Source organism: Rosa rugosa, chromosome 1, assembly GCF_958449725.1.
Source record: "Rosa rugosa chromosome 1, drRosRugo1.1, whole genome shotgun sequence".
NCBI lineage: Eukaryota > Viridiplantae > Streptophyta > Magnoliopsida > Rosales > Rosaceae > Rosa > Rosa rugosa.
The window spans coordinates 67397749-67425626 of NC_084820.1; the positions used below are offsets into that span (position 1 = coordinate 67397749).

The following is a 27878-nucleotide window of genomic DNA, read 5'->3' on the forward strand; positions in this document are numbered from 1 at the left end:
TTTTCGCATGATGTTAAGTTGCACTTCCAGGCTGGTGTTTTCTGGGATAGGGATGGGTACAAAAACATCCGCTCTCACCTCGTCCTCAGCCACCCTGGTGGTATCAGACGCTTTTCCGGCCTCATTAGGCTGGGCGGTGAGAACTGCCTCGCCCTCAGTAGTGGGCTGTTGACCTTCTCCTCGTTCGGTCGTCATCTCTGTTGATGGCGTGTGGAGAGAAAATCTTTGAATTACTAATTCTTCTAAAAGACCACGACAGTCTGCACGCGAGTGCGGTCTGTAACTGGAGGTCTTATGTTTCGGGCAGTTAACGTAAACCTTTTGATAAGGGTTTGCGCTTGACTTCCCAATGGCTTCTGGAAGTCTGAATTGAAAGTAGCTGAATTCAATAAGACACTGTGAATCAAGGTTTAGACGTGCGGCCCAAGTATAGTCGCCTAGACACAAACTTTCTTTCAAATCCTTTGGGCAACCTTACTGAAATGGCCAGGTGGGGGAGGGCGAACAAAAGAGGCAGAATCCATTTTGGCATGAACTACTCCCACATAGTGGTTGAGGCCCATTTGTACGCACTTCTGGATTCAATAACCTGTTATGAACGTTGTCCCCTTTCTAGACACCAATTCACATAGGCTATTCTTACTAAGATGAGAAAGATCATAAGTGTGAAGACAGTTCAACAAGTGTTAATAAAAACCGCCCTTAACCTTAAGGGACCTGAACTAGGCACCAATAAGGAGTTTAGGTCAATATTAACAAAAGAGACTTCACCTATTCCGTTATGATTCACAACCCCTTACTAACCTCAACTTCTTAATAGTGGTGTGATTTACAGCTCACAGTATGTCCCACTGGGCGTGCCAAAATGTTTGGCTCCAATTTTGCTGCAGCTGGTCAACAGTCTCTTTTCTGCGCGGGCGTGCCAGCACCGTTCGGGTGCGGTCGTCGGGGGTGTCCCTTGACCTGACTTCTTTCAAGCAATTGTGGACGAGGAGAGCACCAACCTCGTCATGGGGATTCTTTCTGCCTCGTGGTGAGGACTTTTGCTGAGCTTCTTGAAAATCACAATCGATACTCGATGTTGTAGATCGAGCAGAGCGAGAACCACCGGGAAGTGAGGAGAACTTGCTAAAGCGTGACTTTAGCTTGGCTGGGTTGCTAGGGCGTTACCCTTGCTTGGCTGGTTCTGTAACCGTTGTGGTCGCGGCACTACCGTCGGCTCCCGAGGAGACTAGGACCGAAGCACGTTGACAGAGGGTTTGGTGGCACTGAAAGTCGGCTTCTGAGAAGACTAGGACTAGGAGTGTGATCACCGCTAAGAGAAAGAGAAGGAGAGGAGTTGCTCTTAGAGAGGTTTGCTCTAGAGAGAACTTAGATCATCTTAGAGATGTTGTTGTTGTGTTGTGAATGTGTGTTTTAGAATGAGAAGAGAAGGTGTTTATATAGGGAAGAAAAAGAAGAGTGAAATGATGAGTGGAAGAAAAATAATGAAAGTGGAATATGAAAGTGATTTGTAAAATATGGAAAAGATAGAGAAATGATGAAATGAAAGCAAGGCATGAAGGTGCAACAACATGGAAGTGATGATGATCTATTAAAGAGATTGTCTTGAAAAATATATCCAAGGAAAAGAAGAAAAGCATCTAGCTTTCTTCATGTGGGTAGGAAACATGAACATGTGAATATTGAGCTGGTTTTAGGTCAGTTTCTGCCCCTTTATTCCTTCAATTATTTCTCCAACAAGCATTCCAAATTTCACTATGACCTCTTCATAAAAAATGTTCCATTATGAGTGTAGATCACCCTGGCAAAATTTCAGAATTTTTGGTATAGTGGTTGGGCCGAAAACGCTGCTGGACCTCTTACAGGTCCAGTTTTCCAGTTTTGCTTCTGCAAAAGATTGGACTGATTGTTTGAAGGCCTTCCACTCAAAAACATCTCTGGCACTCTTCATAAGAAATGATCCTTGGGCTGTCTAGAATGGATCTGGAAAGTTTCAGCACATTTTGATTTCATTTGGTTAGTCTGCCACCCCTCCTTCCTTGTCTAGCTCGGTTTTTTCCTAGCCGAAGTAGGAAAATATGCTAAAGTTGACTTGTCATACTTCCATAGTAGGCTTTATTTAGCCTCTAAATATATATTTCGAGCTTGTCGACAATATATAGCTTGAGCCACTGATATTGGCTCAATTTCTCCAAGACGTGCCTTGTCAGGCCAAAATGTTCATTTTGGGTCCAAACACTTATGATTTTCACGATTTTTGAAAAGGGTTTATGATAATGGGAAAATAACTTGAAAATAGAAACTTAAGAGGTGAATGTAAATCAATTGAAATAAATGAGTCGATAGTGATTAAAAGTAAGAATATGATAATGAGGAGCCTAGAGTGTAGGAATCAACAACAAGCAATCTTATATACATTTTGAAACAACTAATGGATTGTTTCGTTCTTCTGGATGATGATTTACGTATCTAAGTCCTTCTTAGATATTCTAGACCATAGTTTTTCTTAAGTGCATGAGACTCTCCCTCTTACGTAAAAATTGTATATCCTAACCATGTAGTTTACCTTTTCAAGTATAAATTTAACATGCATGACTCATTATGCTCTAGAAAATAAGGGAATCAAGCAAAACATTATTCTTTCTCAAGTAATAATGTAATTTATAATTCTTAATTAAATTACTAAATGCAACGCTCTAATGGTCACGAATCAATAAAACTTTATCATAAGCAAAAATTCCAGCAGAGATTAAGAATTCATCTAAAAAGAAACTATAATAATCCATTAATTGAAAATCAAAGTATGTAAATAGTCATGCTAGGGCCTCATCGTAGTCCTATAAAACGAGTTTGGCTATCAAGTTGGAGTGAAGTCGTAACAAGGTAGCCATATAGGAAGGTGCTGCTGGATCACCTCCTTTTGAGGGATATCAAATATTTAAATAAAATAAAAAAATTATGGACACAAAAAATTTCATTTTAGCATAATTATTAAAAACATAAAGAAACTTTTTGAATGGAGATGGAAGGTTAACATGGTGGTGGTAGCAGCTTTTGTCGACTTCTTGACCACAAGAGAATGCCAAAAATCTGATATTGAATGGTACTTGTCGATTCTGACACATTCCTCTCTTATAGGATACAATTTTTCTTCTTAAATTAGGCTTATCAAACTCCTTAATCGCTTGGCACAAAATAAAAGTAACGTGGCACTTCTAGAATTCCAAGGAAACATATTTTGGCTCTTAGAATGTCCATTATGCTCAGTGTTCTTAAAGGTTGTCTAGGCAGCCGCCTAGGAGATGGGCGCACCCTCACCGCCCTGATTATAGGCTGGGCGATAGAGAAAATCGCTCAGAGCTTTGGCAGGTGCCTAATTGGTGTGGGCGGCCACCTAGGAGCAATCTTGTTTCTCTTTTTTTGCTTCTTTTTCTCATCCTTGCTCTTCATACCTATAAAAACAATAAATTAAGTAGATGAATCATAAATAATAAGAACTAAACATAAATATCAAGATTAAGAGGCACAAAAATTTAGGAAAATATAAGCAGATCTGTTATCGATAAGAAACCACCACCACAACTATGGCTCAAGCTCCCACAAAGGCCTCACGGGAACCAGTGGCTTGAGCTGACTGCCCCACTTGGCAGCCCTCTAGGCTGGCCCTGTTTCTTAGTCCTATTTTCTTTAGCCATCTATGGTTGTACGAGTGAGTATTCAGTTTCACCTCACTTTGAAATTATAAGTTTTCCGCCAGATTTAAACCTTGTTTTTATATATATATATATATATATATATAACCCTATATTTAAACCTTGTTAATTAACATTCTAGTTCTTCAAATGTCTGCGTGTCTTTAGGACATAAGTTAAGCTATTCTTCTTGCAATTCTAAAAAGGTTCACGACACTGTAACGTAATCAATTTGTGGATGTGCAAATTGGACCATTACACATCTAAATTTTAATACACCATTCCAAATTCGTAGGATCATTTCTCAATTTATAATTTTAATATGTACACTGTATATCAGTATAGGAAAAAAAGGCCGGGAAGGAGGGACAAAATCAAAAACGAAAGTCTTCAAGTGACAGTCGAAACCAAAAGCTTAGAAAATCCTTGTTATCTATCCAATAAATGAACACGCCAAGCAAATCCTTGATTATAATGTTTATTATCTCCTGATCTCCCTACTTGATTATCAGAAACAACTCGAACAAGAGAACTAATGGTGCTACAACTTTTGGCATGGCGGACGCCTTGTGCTCTCGCCCCAACCTCCCACAGCCAAATTTACTGAAGCATTGCTTTTGCGACAAGCAACAGTTTCACCACTAGTTCTCTTGAAAAAGAAATTACCGTCCTATAATTTTCACCATAGTTACGGATGGTCCCTCTCAGTTCCCCCATTAAACGCTTACTCTCAAAAATTACGAATGTATGTTACCTTTTTTTTTTTTTTTTGAACAATACGAATGTATTTTAGACATGGGATGTATTTGGATACAAGTTATACAACGATCAACAAGACCACGGGCCGTATATCGTGGTTGTGGGCCGTTAAGGCGATTGTGGGCCAGCGTGGTCCGGACAAAACTCAAAAGTAGATAACTCCCGCTCTTTTCCGCGAAACGGAGAGTCTCCCTTTCCATCCCCATATGACCATATACAAAATCAATCGAAGCAAATTCAATCAAACAGAAATATATCAAACTAATACAAATCATTGCAACAAAGGAAAAGCGTTAGCTATAGAAATCAAACATGAGGTAGCTCATTGATGTGGCTCTGGTCCTGACTCCTGAGCTTCATGCTCTGTCCCGCGGCCACCAATCCTGATCTGCTCCTCCATTTTCCACAGACACCACCAAGTGATGAAACATTGAAACTTCTCTACCTTGCTTTAAGCTGATGTACATTGCTATGATTTTATCTTTCAATAGGATCTAAGAGCTGGGACAATGATGGATTCTGAACACTGTGCTAATTGTATTCACCAAGTTGGGATTTCGGGATGAGTATAGGAGCTCTAGTCGGTGACAGTTGGAGATGTATTTTCTACCGGTTCTTGTTTGAAGAACACGGCCACGATGGTGATGACAGAGACGAGCCCTTTGTGAAATGGCCCAATAGAACTGCCCTGAGCCGGAGGACTAGCTTCCTCCCTTGTTCTGTTATCATCATGAAGAAAACTAATCGATTTAAGAGGCAAACTATGAGTTTTAGTGAACTATATATATATAGATCATAAAAATTAAGAAGAACGTCCCAATGTTCGACAACTTCCAGAAGAGATTTCCTAGTTTTAAGGACAAAATATTACTCAATCCCCTACAAAATTATGGTCAGCCAAAAGAGCATATTGGACAATACTAGAAATTAAGAAACAATAAATAGAAGAGTACACTCCAGTAATGAACATAAAAGAGATCTAAAGAGAAGATGCAGAGCAACACGAGTAGGGGCTTGGGACTGATTTTGTTTGTATCAACACTAATCGAGTGCCCCAGACAGCCCTATAAGATTATTGTACTTTTACCTTTAAAAAATAACCTATGAATCCCTCGTAACATAAAAAGAGACTCGCTGCTCTCATTGAGACATGGAAATAGTTTCGATTAAACCTTCCTTTTCTGAACCCATCTTCATTTACAGATGGACTCTAGTACTAAGATCAGAATAGAAACAATTACGCAATCAAATGTAGATTGAACTGTAATCTCATCAAGTTTTAAGCACTCTTTATCAGGAAACCAAACTATAATAAGAAAGCAAAATAACTACTCTTTTATTATAAGTTACTGTTTCATAGGTACTTCCAACTATAGATTTATTTTCTCAGAAAGTATGTACCTGTTAATGAGAAATAACATTCTTTGAAATAACATCAAAAGTAATTCCATTTTCTTGTAGCTTTTCTTGGAGATCAGTTGGGCCAAATACAATCCCAGGTGGGAGAACTCCTCCCTTTGGAAGATTGTCGCGTTGGCTCAGAACAGTAAGTGCACACTGAAGTAGAATTATCGGGGTTGTTATGTAGCCAACTTCAGGTCCCATAACTCTTGTTACTATTTCCATATCAGGTTTTGTGTTTCCCTGAGAAGCAAGACTCCTGTCGCTGAAACCACGTCCAACAAACCACATCTTAAAAGATGCACTTCTCACCTCCTCATCGGAGGGACCCTGCTTCCTGAACCATCCAACACTGAAAAATGGGGGATACTTTAAGAGAAGCCACCTCCCAAAGGAAAACTGACCCAAGAGCCCAATAAAGATTCCAACTGTCATGATCCGAAAAATGCCCAACAGAGACTTGGTGCCTATCTTCATCCCGAAATGAGCTGGCTTCACTGTTGACCAGAAGGCTTCTCTTTTTTTAATGTGTTCATCACTCTCATTCCTCCCTGGAAGACCGCCGGGATTTTCGGTCAGAGCTCCAAGTGTTCTTCGTACAACGGTAGAATCTGCTGAAGGTAGCTTCACAGCCCAAAGGCCGATCTTTTTCTGGTGTTCAATAGTCGGTCCTTTGGAAGGAGGAGAAGCAGGAATCTGCAAACAGAAAATTAAATAAAGATTAACCTATTGAACTTCCCTGCCCATTAAGATACTAATCTTCCTTTCTGCTCTAACCAAAAACGCTACATTTCTCAGTGTCTATAGCTGCAAACATTTGAAGGAGAACTCCAAGGTATTAGTCTATAAACAATGAATCCCCTATATCATGCAGCATATAGAACTACAAAATGAATGAGTAAACCCTCTCTGGCTAGCTGAGCAAGAAAATAACATTTGTCTTGGATACCATTGTACTGCTAGCTTCTGAGAAAACTTGAAATTCAAAGAAACTTACAATAAAAAAGCGAGCTTAAATTTTTATTGGCTAGTAACAACAAAAGGGCTAAAATTACAGTGGAAAATAGAAGTACAGTACTACACTATAAATAAGCAAACCATTGATTACCGGAGTAAGAAATTCGAAGGAAGATACAACAAGAAACAAAGAAACATAAGCTTCAATTGTCATTGTTTTCTGATGAACCATAATTGTTTTGACTAGTATAACATAAATTGAGCTAGTATAAAATTTCATTTCTGTTCTCCCCTACATTACTATCCCAAAAACAGAACATAGCAGCAAAGTTTTCAACTTCAAAGTTCAAACAACAGAACCAATCAAGCAATCAACAAATCCAAAAAGTTCGGTAATTCACTCAAACTCATTACCTCGGGCCTCGGCTTTTTAGGTCTGGACCGCCGGAGCTTCATCAACTTATCCGCATTAGCCACACCCAACACCGCCGACTCAAACGTCCCGAAGTTGCCAACAATTCTCTTCTCGGACTCCAAGCTCACATAAGCCTCCACCCTACTCGGCACTGCCGCCCCCACCCACTGCCTCGAGTTAAACATCAACCCAAACTCCGCCGGAACAGAGTCGAACCCACAAGCCGAAATGACCAACGAGCCCTTCTCCGCCGCTTTATCGAAATAACTGGCCTCCATCCTCTCCATGAACTCCGGCTCTCCGCATATGTCGAGATAATCACAGCCGGTCTCAACACACGCGGCAACGACGGGCTCGCCGTAGAGGCGGAAGGGGCCCACGCAGTTGAGGATGAGGCGGGTCTGGGAGCAGAGGCGGCGGAGGGACGGAGGATCGGTGGTGTCGGCGGTGAGGATGGGAATGGAGGGAGGTGGGTTTGGGCCGGTGGCCCAGTTGAGAGTTTGGGAGAGCTTTGCGGGGTTGCGGCCGGCTAAAGCTAGAGACTTGAGAGGTGAAGATGGGGTGTTGAGGAACTTGAGGCTTTCTTTCACGACGTGCTTTCCGGTGAAGCCGGAGGCGCCGAGGATGATGAAATCGTAGAGAGGGTTGGGGAGGTCTGACATGATTTTCAACTGAGATTCAGAGAAGGAGGTTGAAGTTGAGAGCAGAGTAGATTAAGGATTTAAGGGCAATGAAGGGGGTGTATTGTATTTGGATTTGTGCAGATTTGTTTGAATGACAAACTCTTTAAAAAGTTCACAGACTCTGTTAAAAAGTCGATAGACTGTTATGAATTTTTTAAAACCATTGATTTTAGCAACAGACTTTTATTGATTCATAAAAATCTATATACTTTATTATGAATGACTTCTACAGATTTCCTAGCATATACAAAATATAAAAACAAAACAAATGCAGCCTAAACACAAAACAAGATAATAACTCGTTGCTACTTCAAAGCTCAAGTATTTTCTAATAGAAATTGACTCAAATGAATGATTGTTAGTCTATCTAGCGAGTTTGTTCTCATTCCTAATCTCCCAACAACATAAATATACAATATAGATTACAACAAAACAAAACAAAAGATAGCAGATAACTTGCGTGGTATATGTCAATACATTTTTTGACATATATTTTCAAAATTGTAGCAAACTGTGCTATCACTTCGAGGCGGGACTTGATTTAGATAAAACTATTTTCAAAAGATGTATGTCAATAAATTTTTGTTAGACTGAGTTCACCTACGAATTAAAATGTTATTAATGAATTCGGCTGTCAAATTAATCTGAATAATTAGGCTGAGTTCAGAGTATGTCTGAGAGCCAATAATATGTCGGTATAGACAAATAAATCCACAATAAAAGCTAGTAAAGTATTGTAGTTTTTTTTTTAAATTGTGGCAACTGTGTTATCACTTCAAGCCGGGACTTGATTCAGATAAAACTCCCTCTAAAAAGTGTATGTCAATAAATTTTTGTTAGGTTGAGTTCACTTATGAATTAAAATGTTATTATTAGAATTCGGCTGTCAAATTAATTTGAATAATTAGGCTATGTTTGAGAGCCAATAATGTGCCGGTGTAGACAAATGAATCCACAATGAAACTGAAAGCTAGTATAAGTTTTGTAGTTTTTTTGATACAGTGTTGTGGTTGGTGACAAACAGAGATGCAGTACCAACTCCGGCGCTCTTCAGTTCTATGCATGTCTACGACGCGTCGTTTGAGTTAATATCGCATGGTATCTCTCTTCCTCCTTTCCCAGTTTCCCCAAACAAACCAGACCCAGTTGCTACATAGGTCTGGTGACTCTGGTCCCTTTGCAAATATATTACTTAGAGGCTATGTGAATCCAATACCACCAAGCCCACATTAAGCCCAAGGTCCAATTTGGAACCCAATATTCCCATCTTTGAGAACCGTAACAGTTGCCACCTTTGTTGATCTACCTGAGCCTCGAATTGAAAATCTAGTTTTCTTTTGGTATTGAAGTTGGTAAAGAAACTCACATGTGTAGCAATCCATAGGACATAGTTTAGAATTAAGTTGTAAGGTCGCGTAGCTATAAATTGATCGACTCATTGCATCGTGAATTAGAAGTTGGGTTGCAAGCTAGGCTCTTACATCGCGGGCCTTGGTGGTGATAGTTGTGGTGGTTCAACAGGGTCTTCAGGTCTTGGTTGGAGATCAGTCTCTCTGTTATCAAAATTGAGATTTTTACCTGTGGTACCATCTAACATATTAAATAGAGACAGAAGAAGAAGAAGAAGAATCTAAAGACGAAGTGTGGTGAAAATTAAACTGCTGCTAGCCCATTGATCTGGTCCATGTCTTCGTGCTCGGTCGAGTGGCCATTCCCGGTGATCAGCTCCTACATTTTGTGAAAGGCATGAATAAGTCGTCCAGTGGTAACCTAATACTCTCTTATGAGGTACTGTTTCAAGTGGGAACATTAATGATGATGATCACGTCCTTGTCATGGAGAGTTTTTAAGTATTGGTATGACTCGGTCGTAACGCAGTAACGCTCACAAAAAATATGCCCCAGAAGATGAAGGCGAGCCATCTGAAAGCTGGAATAAGGATCAGCAATTGCAAAATCAAGGCAAGAGTTCCACACGAGATGCTAATCTTATTCAAGAGTTCCTCCAAATCCAAGTTGGATTGATCGGCTTGGAGTATCTTGACACTAGCCAATGACCCTATGTAATTGATTAATGCAACTATAAATAGCGTCATCAGGGCTCAACTCTGTTTTGAAGTAGAGGAACTCGATATATATAGATATAGATGAATTTCTTTGCTGCCTAATATAAAGCGGGAAGACAGCTGAATCAAATTTCACAACACTGCAAATAGATAACAACATATCCAATAGGGGCCAGTACAGATCATGCTCTCTACAGCTAAAATACTCGAAATGTGGGAGAAAATAAAGCCCAGTGCGTATTATGCTCTAGACCTTTAATCATTGTAGCCCATTCGGCTCCTCCATTTGGTTCCCTTCAACACTCTGCTCCTCCAATCCTCCATTTTGTTTTCGTCTACATTTTTTTTCTCCTGCATCTTGTATTTGTATAACAGTGTTCTCCTGCATCTTGTAATGGTACAACATTCTCTGCCTCGTTCTGTTTTTGGCCTTTAAAGCGCTTTTTCACTTCGCTCCACATATAAAGAAGTGCCCTCCTGTATGATTCCCTAGTTACAATGTTTCTAACAAAGTAAATGATCCACAAACAGAGGGTGAACCACCCAAAAGCTCGAACTAATTAAGATGAGCAATAGTAAGACTGCAGCAAGGGATCCAAAGCAGAGGCTAATATTGAGCAGAAATTCAGCCAAATCTGAATTGGGAGGGTGCAATTTCTTGAGAATTGCCAGTGACCCGATGTAAATCAAGAAAACAGCAATAAAGGTCAGCATAGTGAGATGATCTGTGTCAAATGGAGATTTACTCCCGGCTGCCTGCTTCACTTGAAGGAGCAAACCCAGCATGGCGATTAAAGAGAAAATATATGGGTGCAATGCCCCTTTAGAACTTTGAACCTCCTCCCTGCAAATGTAAGAGAGTTTTCTCTTATTGCTTTGTATATCCCCAATCAAAAGATTTTTTAGAAAAAAAAGAAAAAAAAAAACAATTGACTGATAAATTAAAATTCTTTTGACGACTGAGGACCAAATTTAAACTATTGAAAAAAAAAAAAAAAAAAAAAACTATTGAATTGTAAAAAAATCTGAGTTCCAGCACCATCGGAATTAATCTGCTGAATTTAAAGAGTTGTAATTTTCAGCCGTCGCAACCAATTGCTGCGTACCGAGAACAGCAAAGACCTGGCCGACTTGTGCCCGCCCAGAGGCTCCCTCCCTTGCAGCTAAACCCTATAGTTTTCAACCGGTTGAATTCGACCGACTGTAACCCGACCCGTAGACCAGAGTTGCATCTACTCATATCGACGGAGAATTGTAACTCTGTACCTCTGTAAGCCGACCCGAACGCTCTGTTCTTCTCGAACCCAAAACGCACTATTTTTTGATGTCGATGGACAGAAATGATTTGAGGGAGGCGTTTAAGATGTACGACATGGTTGGATGTAAGTCTACTCAGCTCTTCCCAGGTCCTCGATCTTTTCGGAAACTGGAGATTACACTGGGTCAACCCGAACTGTCCCTTACCTCGGCCGAAAGCCTAGCTTTCCCACGGCTTCTTCCTCACTCCTATGCAGTTCTTCTTCCCACTACGGCCGCGATTCTGTTGTGCGGAAGCGTAACAAACAAGGTATTGATATGAATTCAACAGTAACAAACAAAGCAAAAACACCTAATAAACAAACCACAAAGAACACCAAGATTTATAGTGGTTCACTCAATCAGTGTGATTGAGCTACATCCACTTTCGGAGCCGGCAAGATATTCCACTATGATCAATTTGGAGAAACATACAATTAGAGTTTATGAACAACTCTCTCTACCCAAATCCCCAATACACCCAAACCTATTAACTCTCTCTTTAGCCAAATAGAGAAGAAGAAGAATTCTTACTTCTCATATACAATACTTAACAACACCAACAACTAAGCTTAAGAAGCTTCAACTATGAAATTGCTAAGTCTCCAAAGAAAGAGGAAAAACTCTCAGAGTATTCAATGATGGCTTTCAATTTATGTTTCTCCCTTCTCTTCACTCTGCTCTCTCTGTTTCTCCTTTCTGTCTATCTCTCGACTTCTACTTCTTCATCCAGCTACAAATGAAGTTGGCAGAAAGTAGAGAAAGAGAAAGAGAAGTCAAAAAGAAAAGGTGAAAGGGAAAAGAATTGTTCTTTTACTTTCCACTTTTCCTTTCACTTTCCCTTCATTCCTTTATACTTTTACATTTTTTCTCTTTCTCTTTCAATGGCTTCATACGGCTGCTATATTCCATTGTTTGTTTGCATGTGTATAATTACTTTGCACATGCATGCACACATAGGATGAAGGAAACATGTGGCTACCCACGCCAAAGAATCTTCAATTCTTTCAGCTGCTATGTCTTCAAGTGAAGACAATATCAACGATCTCCACCTTGGCTTCACTTGATACAATAATATCACAAGTAGAATATCACATACCAATTTGCTGCTCCGACATCCCCGTAGGGAAGATCAAATGCTACGAACACCAATCAAGTTCAAGCAATGCTTGAACTTGCTCAATGGAACTGGTTTGGTCAACATATCAACAGGATTTTCTTCAGTTCCAACTTTCAGGAGCTCTATATCACCATCCTCCACCAGTTGACGAATCTTGTGAAATTTGACATTGATATGTTTAGTGCGAGCATGAGTAACCTGGTTCTCTGCCAAATGAATAGCACTCTGACTATCACAATAGAGATCCACATAATCTTGAATTATTCCCAAGTCCTCAAGCAAACCACGAAGCCAAACTGCTTCTTTTGCACCCTCTGTTACCGCCATGTATTCAGCTTCTGTAGTCGACAAAGCAATAGCAGATTGCAAGTTCGACTTCCAACTTACCGCTCCACCAGTAAGAGTAAACACATAAGCTGTAGTAGATCGGCACTTATCCAAATCACCTGCGAAATCAGAGTCCACATATCCAACAACACACTGACTCATCTTATCCTGCTGAAACACAATTCCAACATCCACAGTACCAAGAATATACCGTAGAATCCATTTCACTGCTTGCCAATGGCTTTTACCTGGGTTATGCATATATCTGCTCACCACACTTAAGGCCTGTGAAATGTCAGGTCTAGTACACACCATACAGTACATCAAACTACCAACAGCACTAGCATAAGGAACTTTAGCCATATATTGCATATCATCATCAGTGCTAGGAGACATAGAAGATTTAAGCTTGAAATGAGAGGCAAGAGGTGTACTTACAGGTTTAGATTTATCAACCATGCCAAACCGTTGTAGTACCTTCTTCAAATATTGTTTTTGTGACAAACAAACCTTGCCTTTGGATCTATCTCTTTCAATTTCCATGCCCAAAATCTTCTTAGCTTCTCCCAAGTCCTTCATTTCAAATTCACCACTCAACTGTGATTTTAATTTTTCAATTTCCACCTTGCTCTTTGATGCAATTAGCATATCATCAACATATAAGAGCAAATAAATGAAGGTCCCATCATGTAGCTTGCGAAAGTAAACACATGGATCATAGAGACTCCTAGTGTACTTCTGACCAAACATAAATTTATCAAACCGCTTGTACCACTGTCTTGGGGACTGTTTCAAACCATACAATGATTTATGCAGTTTGCAAACCAATTTTTCCTTATCAGCAACTTTGAAACCATCTGGTTGAGTCATATAGATCTCTTCTTTCAATTCACCATGTAAAAATGCAGTTTTGACATCAAGTTGTGCTAACTCAAGATCAAACTGTGCAACCAAGGCTAAAAGAATACGAATAGAAGAATGCTTCACAACAGGAGAGAATACCTCATTGTAGTCTATTCCTTCTTTTTGTGCATAGCCTTTAGCTACCAATCTAGCCTTGTACTGAGATCCTTCCTTTTTAGCAAATACCCATTTGCAGCCAATTGCTCTCTTCCCATGTGGTAACTGAACCAACTCCCAAGTCTTGTTCTTGTGAAGAGACTTCATCTCTTCATCCATTACTTTTTCCCACTCTACACTATCCGCATGTATCACAGCTTCTTCATAGGTAGAAGGAATTTCTTCTTCAGTAATTGGAAGTGCATAAGTTACCATATCATTTAGCCAAGCTGGCTTTGGAGCATTTCTTTTTCCTTTTGTAAAAGTGCAATAGGTCCATGTTGCTGTGGAGACTCTTGAGCTTGAGCGTCTACTTCAATACTTAAATCTTCATTTGTTGAATCATCTGGCTCAACTGTGGGACTACCTGGATCAATTGGAGTTTCATCAACTTTTTCTTTAAACTCCACCTGCTTCAAACTCTCTATGGTCATCTCCTGTTTTTGAGAATCAGTCTGCTCACTCTGATTAACCATAACAGCCTCATCGAATGTCACATCTCTGCTTACAATAACTTTCCTCACATCTGGACACCAAAGCCTAAATCCCTTCACACCATCATTAAATCCCAAGAAAATAGCCTTCTTGGCTCTCGGATCAAGCTTGCTTTCCCTGACATGAAAATAAGCAGCACAACCAAAAATATGTAAGTAATGATAATCAGTAGCAGGTTTTCCAGACCATACCTCCATGGGCGTTTTACCCTCATTTGCAGCAGTAGGCAACCTGTTGATGAGATGACCTGCATATGTAACTGCCTCAGCCCAAAACTCTTTGCCTAATCCAGCATTAGACAACATACATCGAACTTTCTCCAGTAAAGTACGATTCATGCGCTCTGCTACCCCATTCTGTTGTGGTGTCTCTCTAACTGTGAAGTGTCTCACAATGCCCTCATCTTGACATAACTTCAAGAATGGATCAGACTTGTATTCACCACCATTATCTGATCTGAGCCTCTTAATTTTTCGACCTGTCTGAATCTCAATCATCTTCTTCCACTTCACAAATATATCTAAGACTTCATCTTTATGCTTCATGGTGTACACCCATACTCTTCTAGAGAAGTCATCAACAAAAGAGACATATTAGTGTTTACCTCCCAAAGATGCAGTTTTGGTAGGTCCCCACACATCTGTGTGAACATAGTCTAGAGCACCTTTAGTCTGATGAACTGCAGTACCAAACTTCACTCTAGTCTGCTTTCCCAATACACAATGTTCACAAAATTCCAACTTGCAAGTCTTTGCACCCTTCAACAAACCTTGCTTCACTAATCCCTGCATTGCTTTCTCACCAGCATGTCCAAGACGCATATGCCATAATCTGGTAGTATCTGCATCATCTGTAGTCTCAGAAATTGCTGTTTCACTTGTCACTGTACTCCCTTGTAGAAAATACAAGTTTCTATCTCTAGTACCTCTCATCATCACAAGTGAACCGGAGACAACTTTAGCAACTCCATTCTTCAATGTAACTGTGAGACCCTTTGATTCTAAAGTTCCCAAAGAGATAAGATTTTTCTTCAAGTTCGGAACATACCGAACATCTGTCAATTCTCTAACAACCCCATCATGCATTTTGAGACGAATTGTACCAATCCCTCTAGTTCTGCAAGGACTATCATCTCCCATCAAAACTACTCCACCATTTAGTTCTCTTAAAGTAGAGAACCATTCCTTGTTAGGACACATGTGGTGTGTCAACCCGAATCCAAAATCCATTTCTCAGAATAATCAAGTGCAGATGAGCTTGCCAAAGCAAAATCAATCTCATCCTCTTTAACATCATCAAAGGTAGATGAACAACTCAATGCAAAACCAAAATCTTCATCATCTTCAGATTTTGCAACATTCACTTCAGAACCCTTCTTGTCTCTAGTCTTCAACTTGGGACAATCTTTCTTCCAATGCCCCTTTTGGCGACAAAAGGCACACTCATCTTTTGCAGGAAATTTGCCTCTTGACTTGGAACGAGAATTACCTATTTTTCCACCAAACTTTCTATCTCCAGATCTTCCTCTTACTACAAGTGCTTCACCTGTCACTTTCTGCAATTGCTTCTCCTTCTTTCGACACTCATTATTTATCAATGAATTACACACATCATCAAATTTCACAAATTCTTTTCCATGCAACAAAGTTGTAATCAAATGCTCATACTCGTCAGGGAGAGAATTTAGCAAACACAAAGCCTTATCCTCATCACTAATTTGCACATCTAAATTAGCCAAATCTGTAAGTATCTTATTGAAATCACTGATGTGTTCAGACATAGAAATACCTTGCCGATAATTGAATCGGAAAAGCCGCCTCTTCAGGTGAAACCGGTTTTCAGCACTCTTGGTCATGTATTGGTCTTCCAATTTCTTCCACAGAGCTTTTGCCGAAGTTTCCTTCATGATAAAGAACTTCATATCCTTTGCAAGACACAATCTGATAGAACCACAAGCCCACTTATTAATCTGCTTCCACTCCTTCTCACTCATATCTTCTGGTTTGTCTTCAAGAGCTATATCCAATTCTTGTTGACACAAGACATCCATCATCTCACACTGCCACATGCCAAAATTGTTTGTTCCATCGAACTTCTCAACTTCAAATTTGGCATTGCCAATTGATGGCCTAGTAGTCGACGATGAACCCGAACTCGAATTTTTCTTTGTGTCAACCATTGAATCCAATCAATACACAACTCCCGAATTCAGAACCGAAGCTTTGATACCAGTTTGTTGTGCGGAAGCGTAACAAACAAGGTATTGATATGAATTCAACAGTAACAAACAAAGCAAAAACACCTAATAAACAAACCACAAAGAACACCAAGATTTATAGTGGTTCACTCAATCAGTGTGATTGAGCTACATCCACTTTCGGAGCCGGCAAGATATTCCACTATGATCAATTTGGAGAAACATACAATTAGAGTTTATGAACAACTCTCTCTACCCAAATCCCCAATACACCCAAACCTATTAACTCTCTCTTTAGCCAAATAGAGAAGAAGAAGAATTCTTACTTCTCATATACAATACTTAACAACACCAACAACTAAGCTTAAGAAGCTTCAACTATGAAATTGCTAAGTCTCCAAAGAAAGAGGAAAAACTCTCAGAGTATTCAAAGATGGCTTTCAATTTATGTTTCTCCCTTCTCTTCACTCTGCTCTCTCTGTTTCTCCTTTCTGTCTATCTCTCGACTTCTACTTCTTCATCCAGCTACAAATGAAGTTGGCAGAAAGTAGAGAAAGAGAAAGAGAAGTCAAAAAGAAAAGGTGAAAGGGAAAAGAATTGTTCTTTTACTTTCCACTTTTCCTTTCACTTTCCCTTCATTCCTTTATACTTTTACATTTTTTTCTCTTTCTCTTTCAATGGCTTCATACGGCTGCTATATTCCATTGTTTGTTTGCATGTGTATAATTACTTTGCACATGCATGCACACATAGGATGAAGGAAACATGTGGCTACCCACGCCAAAGAATCTTCAATTCTTTCGGCTGCTATGTCTTCAAGTGAAGACAACATCAACAGATTCCGTCAAGATCCGGAGGCGGTTCGGTTTTAGATTCGGAAACATCATTTTAACTTCAAATGGAGGAAGCGTCATGGCAATGACTTGGTTAGTTAAAGAGCTCCAGCTGGTTAGTCGCGGACGCAGAACCGCACGTTTTGCAGTCGCCGAACCGAAGCGGCTGACCTTGGTCATCGTCAGCCAAGTTCCATGACTGAAGCTTCAAGCTAGCGCTACGTACTTTCAAAATAAACAACGTACAGTTTCAAAAAATTTGTTTATATCATGAGAAAAACGGATTTATACTTGCTCATTCAAATTCTGAAGATTCTGAGCAATGTCGATATCCATCCCAACGGCTTTTGCAAGTTACTTTTTTTCTCTGTGCTAAAAATGGGGGATGGAACAGAGAGCCCCGCTGTGCGAGTTTTTTTTTTTTTTTTTTTAACTTTGATTAAAAATGGTGGCCAATAATATTTCTTTGTGAAATGAAGCCGGTCATGGGCCACTAATAGACCCCTTTTCAGGTTTTAATCTAAGGAAATAATGAAATAACATCCCTGGATCCAAAAATGCCATCTCTATTCTAAATATTCTGAGAGCTTCTATTCCTTCATCACCACATATGAAAATCTACCATGTCAGTGGATATTTTAATATTAAGATATGGCCAAACTAGTGATTAATTAAGTATTAGTATTACGGGTAGCTCAAGCATACCACCCTAATTGGTCCTTTGATTCAGTTAATTAAGCGCGTGATAACACTCTCATGGCAAGGTTCCACAGGCCATGGGCTGATTGAGCTAGACTCATACTAACGGGCCGTTAAGGCGGTGATGGACCATCGTGGTCCGGACAAAACTCAAAAGTAAATAACTCCCGCTCTTTTCCGCGAAACTAAGGTCCCTGTTTTCATTCCCCATATCCCAAATCAATCGAAGCAAATTCAATCAAACAGAAACATATCAAACTAATACAAATCCAGGCCCGCTCACCTGCGGGACGAAATTAAAGGGATAAAACGGGACGAAATCATCCCAGCCGTTAGATATTAATTGAGTTGATCCAACGGATAGAATAGAAAACCATTAAAATAATTTTTTTTTAACTCATTACCCAATCCCGTTTGGTCTCAACCAAGACTCCACGTTCAGTCTTGGGTTCTTCGTCTTCTTCCTCGGTTCCTCCTCCCTCCCTCGTCTCAACTCTCAATCCTTCTATGGATACCTCAGAGCCTCCCATATACCATTCTTGATTCATCCTCATCATCATAGGATTGGTTTATCTTGAAGGTATTGTTCTTAGATTTTACTCTCTCTCGATTTTAGGGTTTTTTTTTCAATGATTCAATCCTTTTGCAGTTTGGTGAATCATGGAGCCATCGTATTTTGTTTGATGATTTCATTGCTGGTGTTCTGATTTGATTGTCGAAATTTTGGTATTCTTTTGCAAGTATTGATTTTGTTGGGATATAGAGTTGGTCAAAAGAAATTGAAAAAATGTCAATAATTTTTTTCCCGACTTTTTGTTCATGGAATGGATTGAATCATTGAATAGGAAGCCTCATTGATCCAAAAAGGTCAATACTTTTTGTCCTGGTTTCATTTTCTTAATTTTGAGCTTAAATGGGTATGCTTTTTGTTTAGGAAGTCAAGAATGATTTTGGTGATTGTAGTTGATTGCTTAACTCGTATTTGCTGGGATGAATGGGCAGAGTATGATGATTTGGTGTTGTTTTGATGAGTTTTCAGTTTAGGTTACATGGGCCGATAAGCTATACGGTTATAACTACGAAGCTCCTTTTTTTTTGTTTTTTCTTTTGTGGAATGTGTGATTGAAACTTTGGGGAAGTGAAGTAGTCCTTATAATTAAATTAGTGCTGGGATGTAGCGTTTGAGTTTAACACTTGAAATTGATAAGCAATTTGAATTGCTTTTTATGCTTTATTATTCTTTTCAAATTGTCTCGGTCTATTCACTGTTGAACTAAACCTTCTATATACCATTTTAGAAATTGTAACTTTAGTATTGGCACTTTCCAATCTGTTTAGGATGGTATGGTAATTAGTTTGTAAGGGCAGATTGGGGCAGGTGCTGCTACCCTGGGAATTAGCTAAGCCCTGGACTCTATACTGAGTTGAAATTGTTTTGGAAGGCCTGTGGAGGAGGATGCTCCAATAGCTCCGGGTCATTTACGTTATGCAAATACTATAGTAGAATAGATGTTTCTCTTCTCTTTACTATATCTGATCTAGTATTGCAGGTTTTCATACTGAAGAAGTTGAAAAGCAATGAAGAAAAGCTAAAGGATTTGGAAATCTCAACAGTCGATGGCTTCCAGGGCCGGGAAAAGGAAGCCATCATTATTTCAATGGTTCGATCAAACTCAAAGAAAGAGGTATACATATGTCTCTGGTTCCATTGCTAATGCATAAAAAAAGTTGGATGGTAGATGTCTCAATTTATAACTGAATTCTATAACCTAAACGAACTGAATTTGGGATTTTTTTTCAAAATATATACTCAGGTTGGGTTTCTGAGCGATCACAGGCGAATGAACATGGCTGTAACACGAGCAACAAGGCAATGAATGAGCAACAGTACCTCGGCATCTACAAATTTGCTGTTTTTGGTGGCATAGCTCTGAGACCTCCCACTGCTTCTGCAGCGGAGGAAAATTTGTATTCTAATTAGAACAGATTCTATTCTTAAATCATATTTGTACCTAGTTTACTTTATCTTTTATTTTCTGTTCTCTAATTTTGATATGCTATACGTTTAGGGGCCACGTAGATAATAAAATTGCCTTGTCATTGGCGTTTAGATTGATCCTCACTTCCTCCTACAAGTTTCTTATGTGTCAACTCAGAACCAAGCAAAGATGAAGCAAAAAGATATTTTGATTCATTGTAAGGCGAATCAGACGATTTCGTCTCTAACTACTAAGGGAAGAATGAACTAATCCTCTCCATCCTGAAGCCACTATAACTGATAAAAGATGAGTAAACTGGTCTCAACCAGCTCATACATGATCAGAAATGTGGCCGAGGAGTTATGAAGTAGCAGTTGCCTCAAATCCCACTAAGCTAGTCTATTTTTATGCGACTAACAAGTTCCGAAATCTATCAAGTTTCTTCTCCTCAGTACAAACTACAAAAACAAACTTTATTATTTCTTCTCCTCAGTACAAACGATCAAGTTTCATCTAATCAGGATAAGACGATCAATTTAATAAGAATTTCATATTTCCCAACAGGTACATCCAACACAAATATCAGAAAATAATTTAAGCTAACTAATCAACTTGTTCAAGTAACTGGTTGAATTAGTATCTCTCCTACTTTTACAGCAAACAAATAAAGTTCTCCTCCAGTTCCATATAATCCTTTTAAACAGGGGAAGTTCTGATTCAAGGGTCATGGATGCATCATATATTTTGGGAATACCAGCGCTAGGATTGTATTCTGCACGGATGGCTCACTTTTAAAATATAACATGCATGGATGGCTCAAACTGGCAAGGGTTTTGCCTTCAGCAGACAGGAACTGTACCCTGGCCTACATAAACAAAATGAAATTAGTCAAATAAAAATCATCCAATGGAAACAAAAATAGAGGACCATGATGAACAAAATTGTAACTAGTATACATCCCACATATACAGAAAACAAGAAGGACCACAAAAAGTGAGAGATTAAAACCTCCCTCTAACTTTCAGATTCCTAGAACTCGAGTTTTTTGGTTTGCAATTCACATGGTATAAATGTAGAATGAACTAGCTTCCAATACCACATTATTTGTTTTTCCTTTAACTAGTGGCTTGAGGTCACACCATCCAGTTGAAAATGTGAGAAGAAGCAGTTGACATATTTACAGTGTCCAGAAGAGATTTAACTACGAAACTTTCTCTTGATTTAGTCCAGAGAAAAAAAATAATAAATCTTCACTGATTTGAAAAAAAAAAATCTTATTAGATCCTTTCTTCCCACTGCTTCAACCTATCAACAATCTAACCACCCGCTGTTGCAGCAAAAGATTTCATGATGATGGTAACTGGGGACTATATCTCCAAACCAGAGGCAGCATCACCATATTCTTTTGAAGAATCCATACTAATTACTCTCTGAGGGTGCCTACATAACATTGATTGACGACTGTGATACACCTTAGGTGTGTGCATGACTCAAAGATTTTGACTTTGATCACTTCACAAAAGGATGAAGGAAAAGAAACAATTCTCAAATGTAAAGCAACTCGCTTCATGTTCTTTCCAAATGTAAAGCACAAGCACGGACGGCTGCAGCATCAATCACACTTTTAGTAATAAAGCAGTCAAACAATTCTCAAAACAAAACAAAAATGGTGAAACCGATTCCACAAAGAGTCTGACCACTTAATCAAGTGGGTCAATGAGGCTTCCTATTCAATGATTCAATCCATTCCATGGACCAAAAGTATTGATTTTTTTTCAATTTCTTTTGACCAACTCCAGTCAATCGAATTTTGAGCAGGAATTCAAATCTGAAAACTAAACTAATTTCCATTTGCAACCAAAAATCAGTACTTCCACATGAAAAACCAAAATTAAGACAATGAAATCAGGACAAAAAGTATTGACCTTTTTTCAATTTCTTTTGACCAACTCTATGTCCCAGGAAAATCAATACTTGCAAAAGAATACCAAAATTTCGACAATCAAATCGGAACACCAGCAATGAAATCATCAAAGAAAATACGATGGCTCCATGATTCACCAAACTGAAAAGAAAAAAGTAATTAAAAAAAAACCCTAAAATCGAGAGAGAGTAAAGTCTAAGAAAATTACCTTCAAGATAGACCAGTCTTATGATGATGAGGATGATTTCATTGCTGGTATATGGGAGGCTCTGAGGGAGGAGGAATAACCCAAAGACTGAACGTGGAGTCTTGGTTGAGAGTTGAGACTAAACTGGATTGGATAATGGGTTAAAAAAAATTGTTTTAATGGTTTGCTATTCTATCCATTAGATCAACTGAATTAAGATCCAACGGCTGGGATGGTTTGGTCCCGTTTTGTCCCTTTATTTTCGTCCCGCAGGTGAGCGGGCCTGAATACAAATCATTACAGCAAAGGAATAGTGGTAGCTACAGAAAGCAAACTGGGGGCAGCTCATTGATGTGGCTCTGGTCCTGGGCTTCATGCTCTGTTCCGCGACCGCCAATTCTGATCACCTCCTTCAATTTGTCACAGGGCAGCACCAAGTGACGAAACATTGAAACTTCTCTACTTTGCTTTAAGCTGATGTACATTGCTATCATTTTATCTTTCAGTAGGATCTAAGAGCTGGGACAACGATGAATTCCGAACACAGTGCTAATTGTATTCACTAAGTTGGGATATCGGGATGAGTATAGGAGCTCTAGAAGGTGTCAGTTAGAGATGTATTTTCTACCGGTTCTTGTTTGAAGAACACGGCCAAGATGGTGATCACAGAGACGAGCCCTTTGTGAAATAGCCCAATAGAACCGCCCTGAGCCGGAGGAGTACTTTCCTCCCTTGTTCTTTTATCATCATGAAGAAAATCAATCGATTAAAGAGGCCGTGTTAGTGAACTATAGATCATAAAAATTAAGAATAACGTCCCAATGTTCGACATCTTCCATAAGAGATTTCCCAGTTTTAACTTTTAAGGACAAAAGATTACTCAATCCCCTACAAAATTATGGTCAGCCAGAAGAGCATATTGGATAATACTAGAAATTAAGAAACAATAAATAGAAGAGTACACTCCAGTAATGAACATAAAAGAGATCTAAAGAGAAGATGCACAGCAACACGAGTAGGGACTTGGGACTGATTTTGTTTGTATCAACACTAATCGAGTGCCTCAGATAGCCCTATAAGATTATTGTACTTTTACCTTTAAAAAATAACCTATGAATCCCTCGTAACATAAAAACAGACTCACTGCTCTCATTGAGACATGGAAAGAGTTTCAAGTTAGTTAAACCTTCCTTTTCTGAACCCATCTTCATTTACAGATGGACTCTATTACTAAGATTAGAATAGAAACAAATATGCAATCAAATGTAGATTGAACTGTAATCTCATCAAGTTTTTAAGCACTCTTATCAGGAAACCAAACTGTAATAAGGAAGCAAAATAACTACTCTTTTATTATAAGTTACTGTTTCATAGGTACTTCCAACTATAGATTTATTTTCTCAGAAAGTATGTACCTGTTAATGAGAAATAACATTCTTTGAAATAACATCAAAAGTAACTCCATTTTCTTGTAGCTTTTCTTGGAGATCAGTTGGGCCAAATACAATCCCAGGTGGGAGAACTCCTCCCCTTGGAAGGTTATCGCGTTGGCTCAGAACAATAAGTGCACACTGAAGTAGAATTATCGGGGTTGTTATGTAGCCAACTTCAGGTCCCATAACTCTTGTTACTATTTCCGTATCAGGTTTTGTGTTTCCCTGAGAAGCAAGACTCCTGTCGCTGAAACCATGTCCAACAAACCACATCTTAAAAGAAGCACTTCTCACCTCCTCATCGGAGGGACCCTGCTTCCTGAACCATCCAACACTGAAAAATGAGGGATACTTTAAGAGAAGCCACCTCCCAAAGGAAAACTGACCCAAGAGCCCAAGAAAGATTCCAATTATTATCATCCGAAAAATGCCCAGCAGAGACTTGGTGCCTATCTTCACTCCGAAATAAGCTGGCTTCACTGTTGACCAGAAGGCTTCTCTTTTTTTAATGTGTTCATCACTCTCATTCCTCCCTGGAAGACCACCGGGATTTTCAGTCAGAGCTCCAAGTGTTCTTCGTACAACGATAGTATCTGCTGAAGGTAGCTTCACAGCCCAAAGGCCAATCTTTTTCTGGTGTTCAATAGTTGGTCCTTTAGAAGGAGGAGGACCAGGAATCTGCAAACAGAAAAGTAAATAAAGATTAACCTATTGAACTTCCCTGCCCATTAAGATACTAATCTTCCTTTCTGCTCAAACCAAAAACGCTACATTTCTCAGTGTCTAAAGCTGCAAACATGTGAAGGAGAACTCCAAGGTATTAGTCTATAAACAATGAATCCCCTATATCATGCAGCATATAGAACTACAAAATGAATGAGTAAACCCTCTCTGGCTAGCTGAGTAATAAAATAACATTTGTCTTGGATACCATTGAACTGCTAGCTTCTGAGAAAACTTGAAATTCAAAGAAACTTACAATAAAAAAAGCGAGCTTAAATTTTTATTGGCTAGTAACAACAAAAGGACTAAAATTAGAGTGTAAAATAGAAGCACAGTACTACCCTATAAATAAGCAAACCATTGATTACCGGAGTAAGAAACTTGAAGGAAGATACAACAAAAAACAAAGAAACACAAGCTTCAATTGTCATTGTTTCTAATTAACCATAACAACACCTAAATTTTGACTAGTATAAAATTTCATTTCTGTTCTCCACTACATTACTATCCCAAAAACAGAACATAGCAGCAAACTTTACAACTTCAAACAATTAACCAAACCAATCAAGCAATCAACAAATCCAAAAAGTCTGGTAATTTACTCAAACTCATTACCTCCGACCTCGGCTTTTTAGGTCTGGACCGCCGGAGCTCCAACTTATCCGCATTAGCCACACCCAACACCGCCGACTCAAACGTCCCGAAGTTCAAAACAAGTCTCTTCTCAGACTCCAAGCTCACATAAGCCTCCACCCTATTCGGCACCGCCGCCCCCACCCACTGCCTCGAGTTAAACATCAACCCAAACTCCGCCGGAACAGAGTCGAACCCACAAGCCGAAATGACCAACGAGCCCTTCTCCGCCGCCTTATCAAAATAACTGGCCTCCATCCTCTCCATGAACTCCGGCTCTCCGCATATGTCGAGATAATCACAGCCGGTCTCAACGCACGCGGCGACGACGGGCTCGCCGTAGAGGCGGAAGGGGCCCACGCAGTTGAGGATGAGGCGGGTTTGGGAGCAGAGGCGGCGGAGGGACGGAGGGTCGGTGGTGTCGGCGGTGAGGATGGGAATGGAGGGAGGTGGGTTTGGGCCGGTCGCCCAGTTGAGAGTTTGGGAGAGCTTTGCGGGGTTGCGGCCGGCTAAAGCCAGAGACTTGAGAGGTGAAGACGGGGTGTTGAGGAACTTGAGGGCTTCTTTCACGACGTACTTTCCGGTGAAGCCGGAGGCGCCGAGAATGATGAAATCGTAGAGAGGGTTGGGGAGGTCTGACATGATTTTCAGAGTGACTGAGATTCAGAGAAGTAGGTTGAAGTTGAGAGCTGACTGGATTTATAGGGTGATGAAACCTATGTCAGTTCGTTATGGTGTGAAACATGATCTAGTTCCCCGCTGTTAAGAGTGAAGATTCTAATTGATTCGATGTAATCTTGTATTGACTGTCACTTAGGATTGTTTCCTAGAATGCTTCCTACAAGTTAGGATTGTTAATGTAACTCTTGTATATATTGGCAGAGCCACTAATCAATTGAATATACGAAACAGTTAAAACCATTCTCTGTTTCTTTACCCGCAGCTTCGGTGTACTCTCTTTATGTTAGTAGCTGACGTGGTGTACCGTGTACAATCGTTCATAGCCGCAAATAGCGAATCAGAGGTGGTGGGTGAAGTTGGTACGATTTCAGCTATAATATGCACAGAACATAGTAACGATTTACTGGACCAATTCCCTTCTTCCCCTCCTATTTAGTTGTGGAAGAATGATCTTGCTGGTGTCTGAGCCTAGATCGATCTGTTTCGAGTTTCGACTTGAATTTGGTTTTGTTTCTCCTTTAACATCCCCTATGTAACCAAACCAAATAAAACAAAACAAAAGATGACGGCGGGTAACTTATGCAGTTTATGTCAATAAATTTTTTGATATATATTTTCAAAATTGTAGCGAATTGTCCTATCAATTCGAGTTGGGATTTGATTTAGATAAAGCTATCTTCAAAAAGTGTATGTCAATAAATTTTTGTTATACTGAGTTCACCTACGAATTAAAATGTTATTAATGAATTCAGTTCTCAAATTAATCTGAATAATTAGGCTGAGTTCAGAGTATGTTTGAGAGCCAATAATATGTCAGTATAGACAAATAAGTCCACAATGAAATCTAGTAAAGTGTTGTAGTTTTTTTTTTAAAAAAAATTGTGGCAACTATGTTATCACTTCGAGTCAGGACTTGATTTAGATAAAACTCTCTCTAAAATGTGTATGTTAATAAATTTTTGTTAGACTGAGTTCACCTACGAATTAAAATGTTATTAATGAATTCGACTGTCAAATTAATCTGAATAATTAGGCTAAGTTGAGAGCCAATTATGTGCTGGTGTAGACAAATAAATCCACAATGAAAGTGAAAGCTAGTAAAGTGTTGTAGTTTTTTTTTTTTATACAAAGTAGTGTTGTAGTTGGTGACAAACAGAGATGAATTACCAACTCCGACGCTCTTCAGTCCTATGCACGTGTACGACGCGTCGTTTGAGTCTGACGAGGGCATGGCATCCCTCTTCGTCCTCCTTTCCCCAAACAAAGCAGAACCAGTTGCCAGTTGCCACATAGTTCTGGTGCCTTTGCAAATATATTAGGGAAAATTTTACAAACAGTACCCGAATTAAGGACCACTCTTAACTTCAGTACCCGACTATGCAAAACTATCACTTTGGTACCCCAAGTTTGAAGCCCGACTCAAGAATGGTACACGCCACCCATGACGGCGTTAAAAGCCCAGCCACGTGGCAAACCATGAGGGGTAATCATGTCATTTTGTTACCCAACCTTATCTATCTCCTCTACCGAAGCAAAGTTGCAGATTGTTTCTTCCTCCCATTGTCGCCTCTATCTTCGTCTACTTCAAATTCAGGCTTCGCCGAAGACGGCAACAAAAAGGGTCGCCAAAAAAACCAACTGGGCGTGGAAGCAACGTGACTTCTTAAGGTAATGGGCGGGGCTCGGGCTGTAGAATGGGAAGAAAGGTGACTGGGATTGTGATTGTCTAACGCCGAAAACGGAGTTGTCTTTCATATCATGGTGAGGGGTTAAGGAGGGTATGGATTTGGGGGTTTGGGAAGGTTATGATTGGTCATTTGGGTCTCTGGAAGCATATGAGATTGGCTTTGGTGGTTTTGAGGTGCAGGTTCCCATGGTGATTGAATTAAATTGTGGGAATTTGGGTTTGGTAGTTTAAGCGGCCAAGTGGGTAGTGTGTTGTATTGATGATTCCCCATTTCATGTCATGATGGTGGTGGTTGAGGTTTAGCATCATAATCATCACCATTTTGGTCATAGCCGAGGCCTCCAAATTCATCAAAAGCTACCATTTTTATGAACATAAAATAGAAGCAATCATGTTAAAATGGAAGCTACAATTGAGGCTGATCTGCTTCAATGGAGGCCAGCGAGTAGAGAGTAAAGCATAGGGCACCCTATAAAGGCAGCAGATTTGAGGAGGAGACCATGAATTAAAGTGTTGTTGTTTGTTTTCTTGGTGTTGTTCAGTTTTCTCAAGAGAGAGAGAGAGAGAGAGATTATCTACCCTGGTTGATGACGAAATGTCAGAGCAAGACAAAGTTGAGGTATGGACGAA

At 39.5% G+C, this 27878-nt stretch overlaps 2 protein-coding genes and 1 long non-coding RNA gene across 7 annotated transcripts; 1 reads left to right on the forward strand and 2 right to left on the reverse strand.

Moving 5' to 3' along the window:
- Positions 1-4673: 4673 nt before the first annotated feature.
- Positions 4674-8069, reverse strand: LOC133726324 (probable mitochondrial saccharopine dehydrogenase-like oxidoreductase At5g39410). Its single transcript, XM_062153852.1, has 3 exons — positions 7227-8069; positions 5856-6551; positions 4674-5173 (listed from the first exon to the last, which is right to left on the reverse strand). Exons 1-2 carry the CDS (start codon positions 7887-7889, stop codon positions 5859-5861), a joined length of 1356 nt encoding a protein of 451 aa, XP_062009836.1. The 5' UTR covers positions 7890-8069; the 3' UTR covers positions 4674-5173; positions 5856-5858.
- A 10363-nt stretch (positions 8070-18432) lies between these two features.
- Positions 18433-20100, forward strand: LOC133745816 (uncharacterized). The gene is made up of 3 exons (XR_009863796.1): positions 18433-18581; positions 19552-19686; positions 19816-20100. It is a non-coding gene; the product is annotated as an uncharacterized LOC133745816 (long non-coding RNA).
- A 328-nt stretch (positions 20101-20428) lies between these two features.
- Positions 20429-25738, reverse strand: LOC133726325 (probable mitochondrial saccharopine dehydrogenase-like oxidoreductase At5g39410). Of its 5 annotated transcripts, none has more exons than XR_009854747.1 (4): positions 24863-25738; positions 22113-24202; positions 21453-21584; positions 20429-20845 (listed from the first exon to the last, which is right to left on the reverse strand). XR_009854747.1 is itself a non-coding variant. In XM_062153853.1 (3 exons), the coding sequence occupies exons 1-2, from the start codon at positions 25520-25522 to the stop codon at positions 23510-23512; spliced, it is 1353 nt and encodes a 450-aa protein (XP_062009837.1). In that variant the 5' UTR covers positions 25523-25738; the 3' UTR covers positions 20429-20845; positions 23507-23509. The 5 variants fall into 5 exon arrangements, 1 of the variants encoding a protein (XP_062009837.1); XR_009854746.1 differs by having other exon boundaries at positions 21425-21584; XR_009854745.1 differs by lacking the exon at positions 21453-21584 and adding an exon at positions 21906-22045.
- Positions 25739-27878: the final 2140 nt, after the last annotated feature.

What these genes read in the sequence shown, in the direction of transcription:
- LOC133726325 (XM_062153853.1), bottom strand. Translation starts at nt 25,522, where the DNA reads ATGTCAGACCTCCCCAACCCTCTCTACGATTTCATCATTCTCGGCGCC. An exon ending in CTAAAAAGCCGAGGTCGGAG is followed by an intron (nt 24,203 to 24,862) that starts GTAATGAGTTTG and finishes TTCTGTTTGCAG; the next exon opens with ATTCCTGGTCCTCCTCCTTC.
- LOC133726324 (XM_062153852.1), bottom strand. Translation starts at nt 7,889, where the DNA reads ATGTCAGACCTCCCCAACCCTCTCTACGATTTCATCATCCTCGGCGCC. An exon ending in CTAAAAAGCCGAGGCCCGAG is followed by an intron (nt 6,552 to 7,226) that starts GTAATGAGTTTG and finishes TTCTGTTTGCAG; the next exon opens with ATTCCTGCTTCTCCTCCTTC.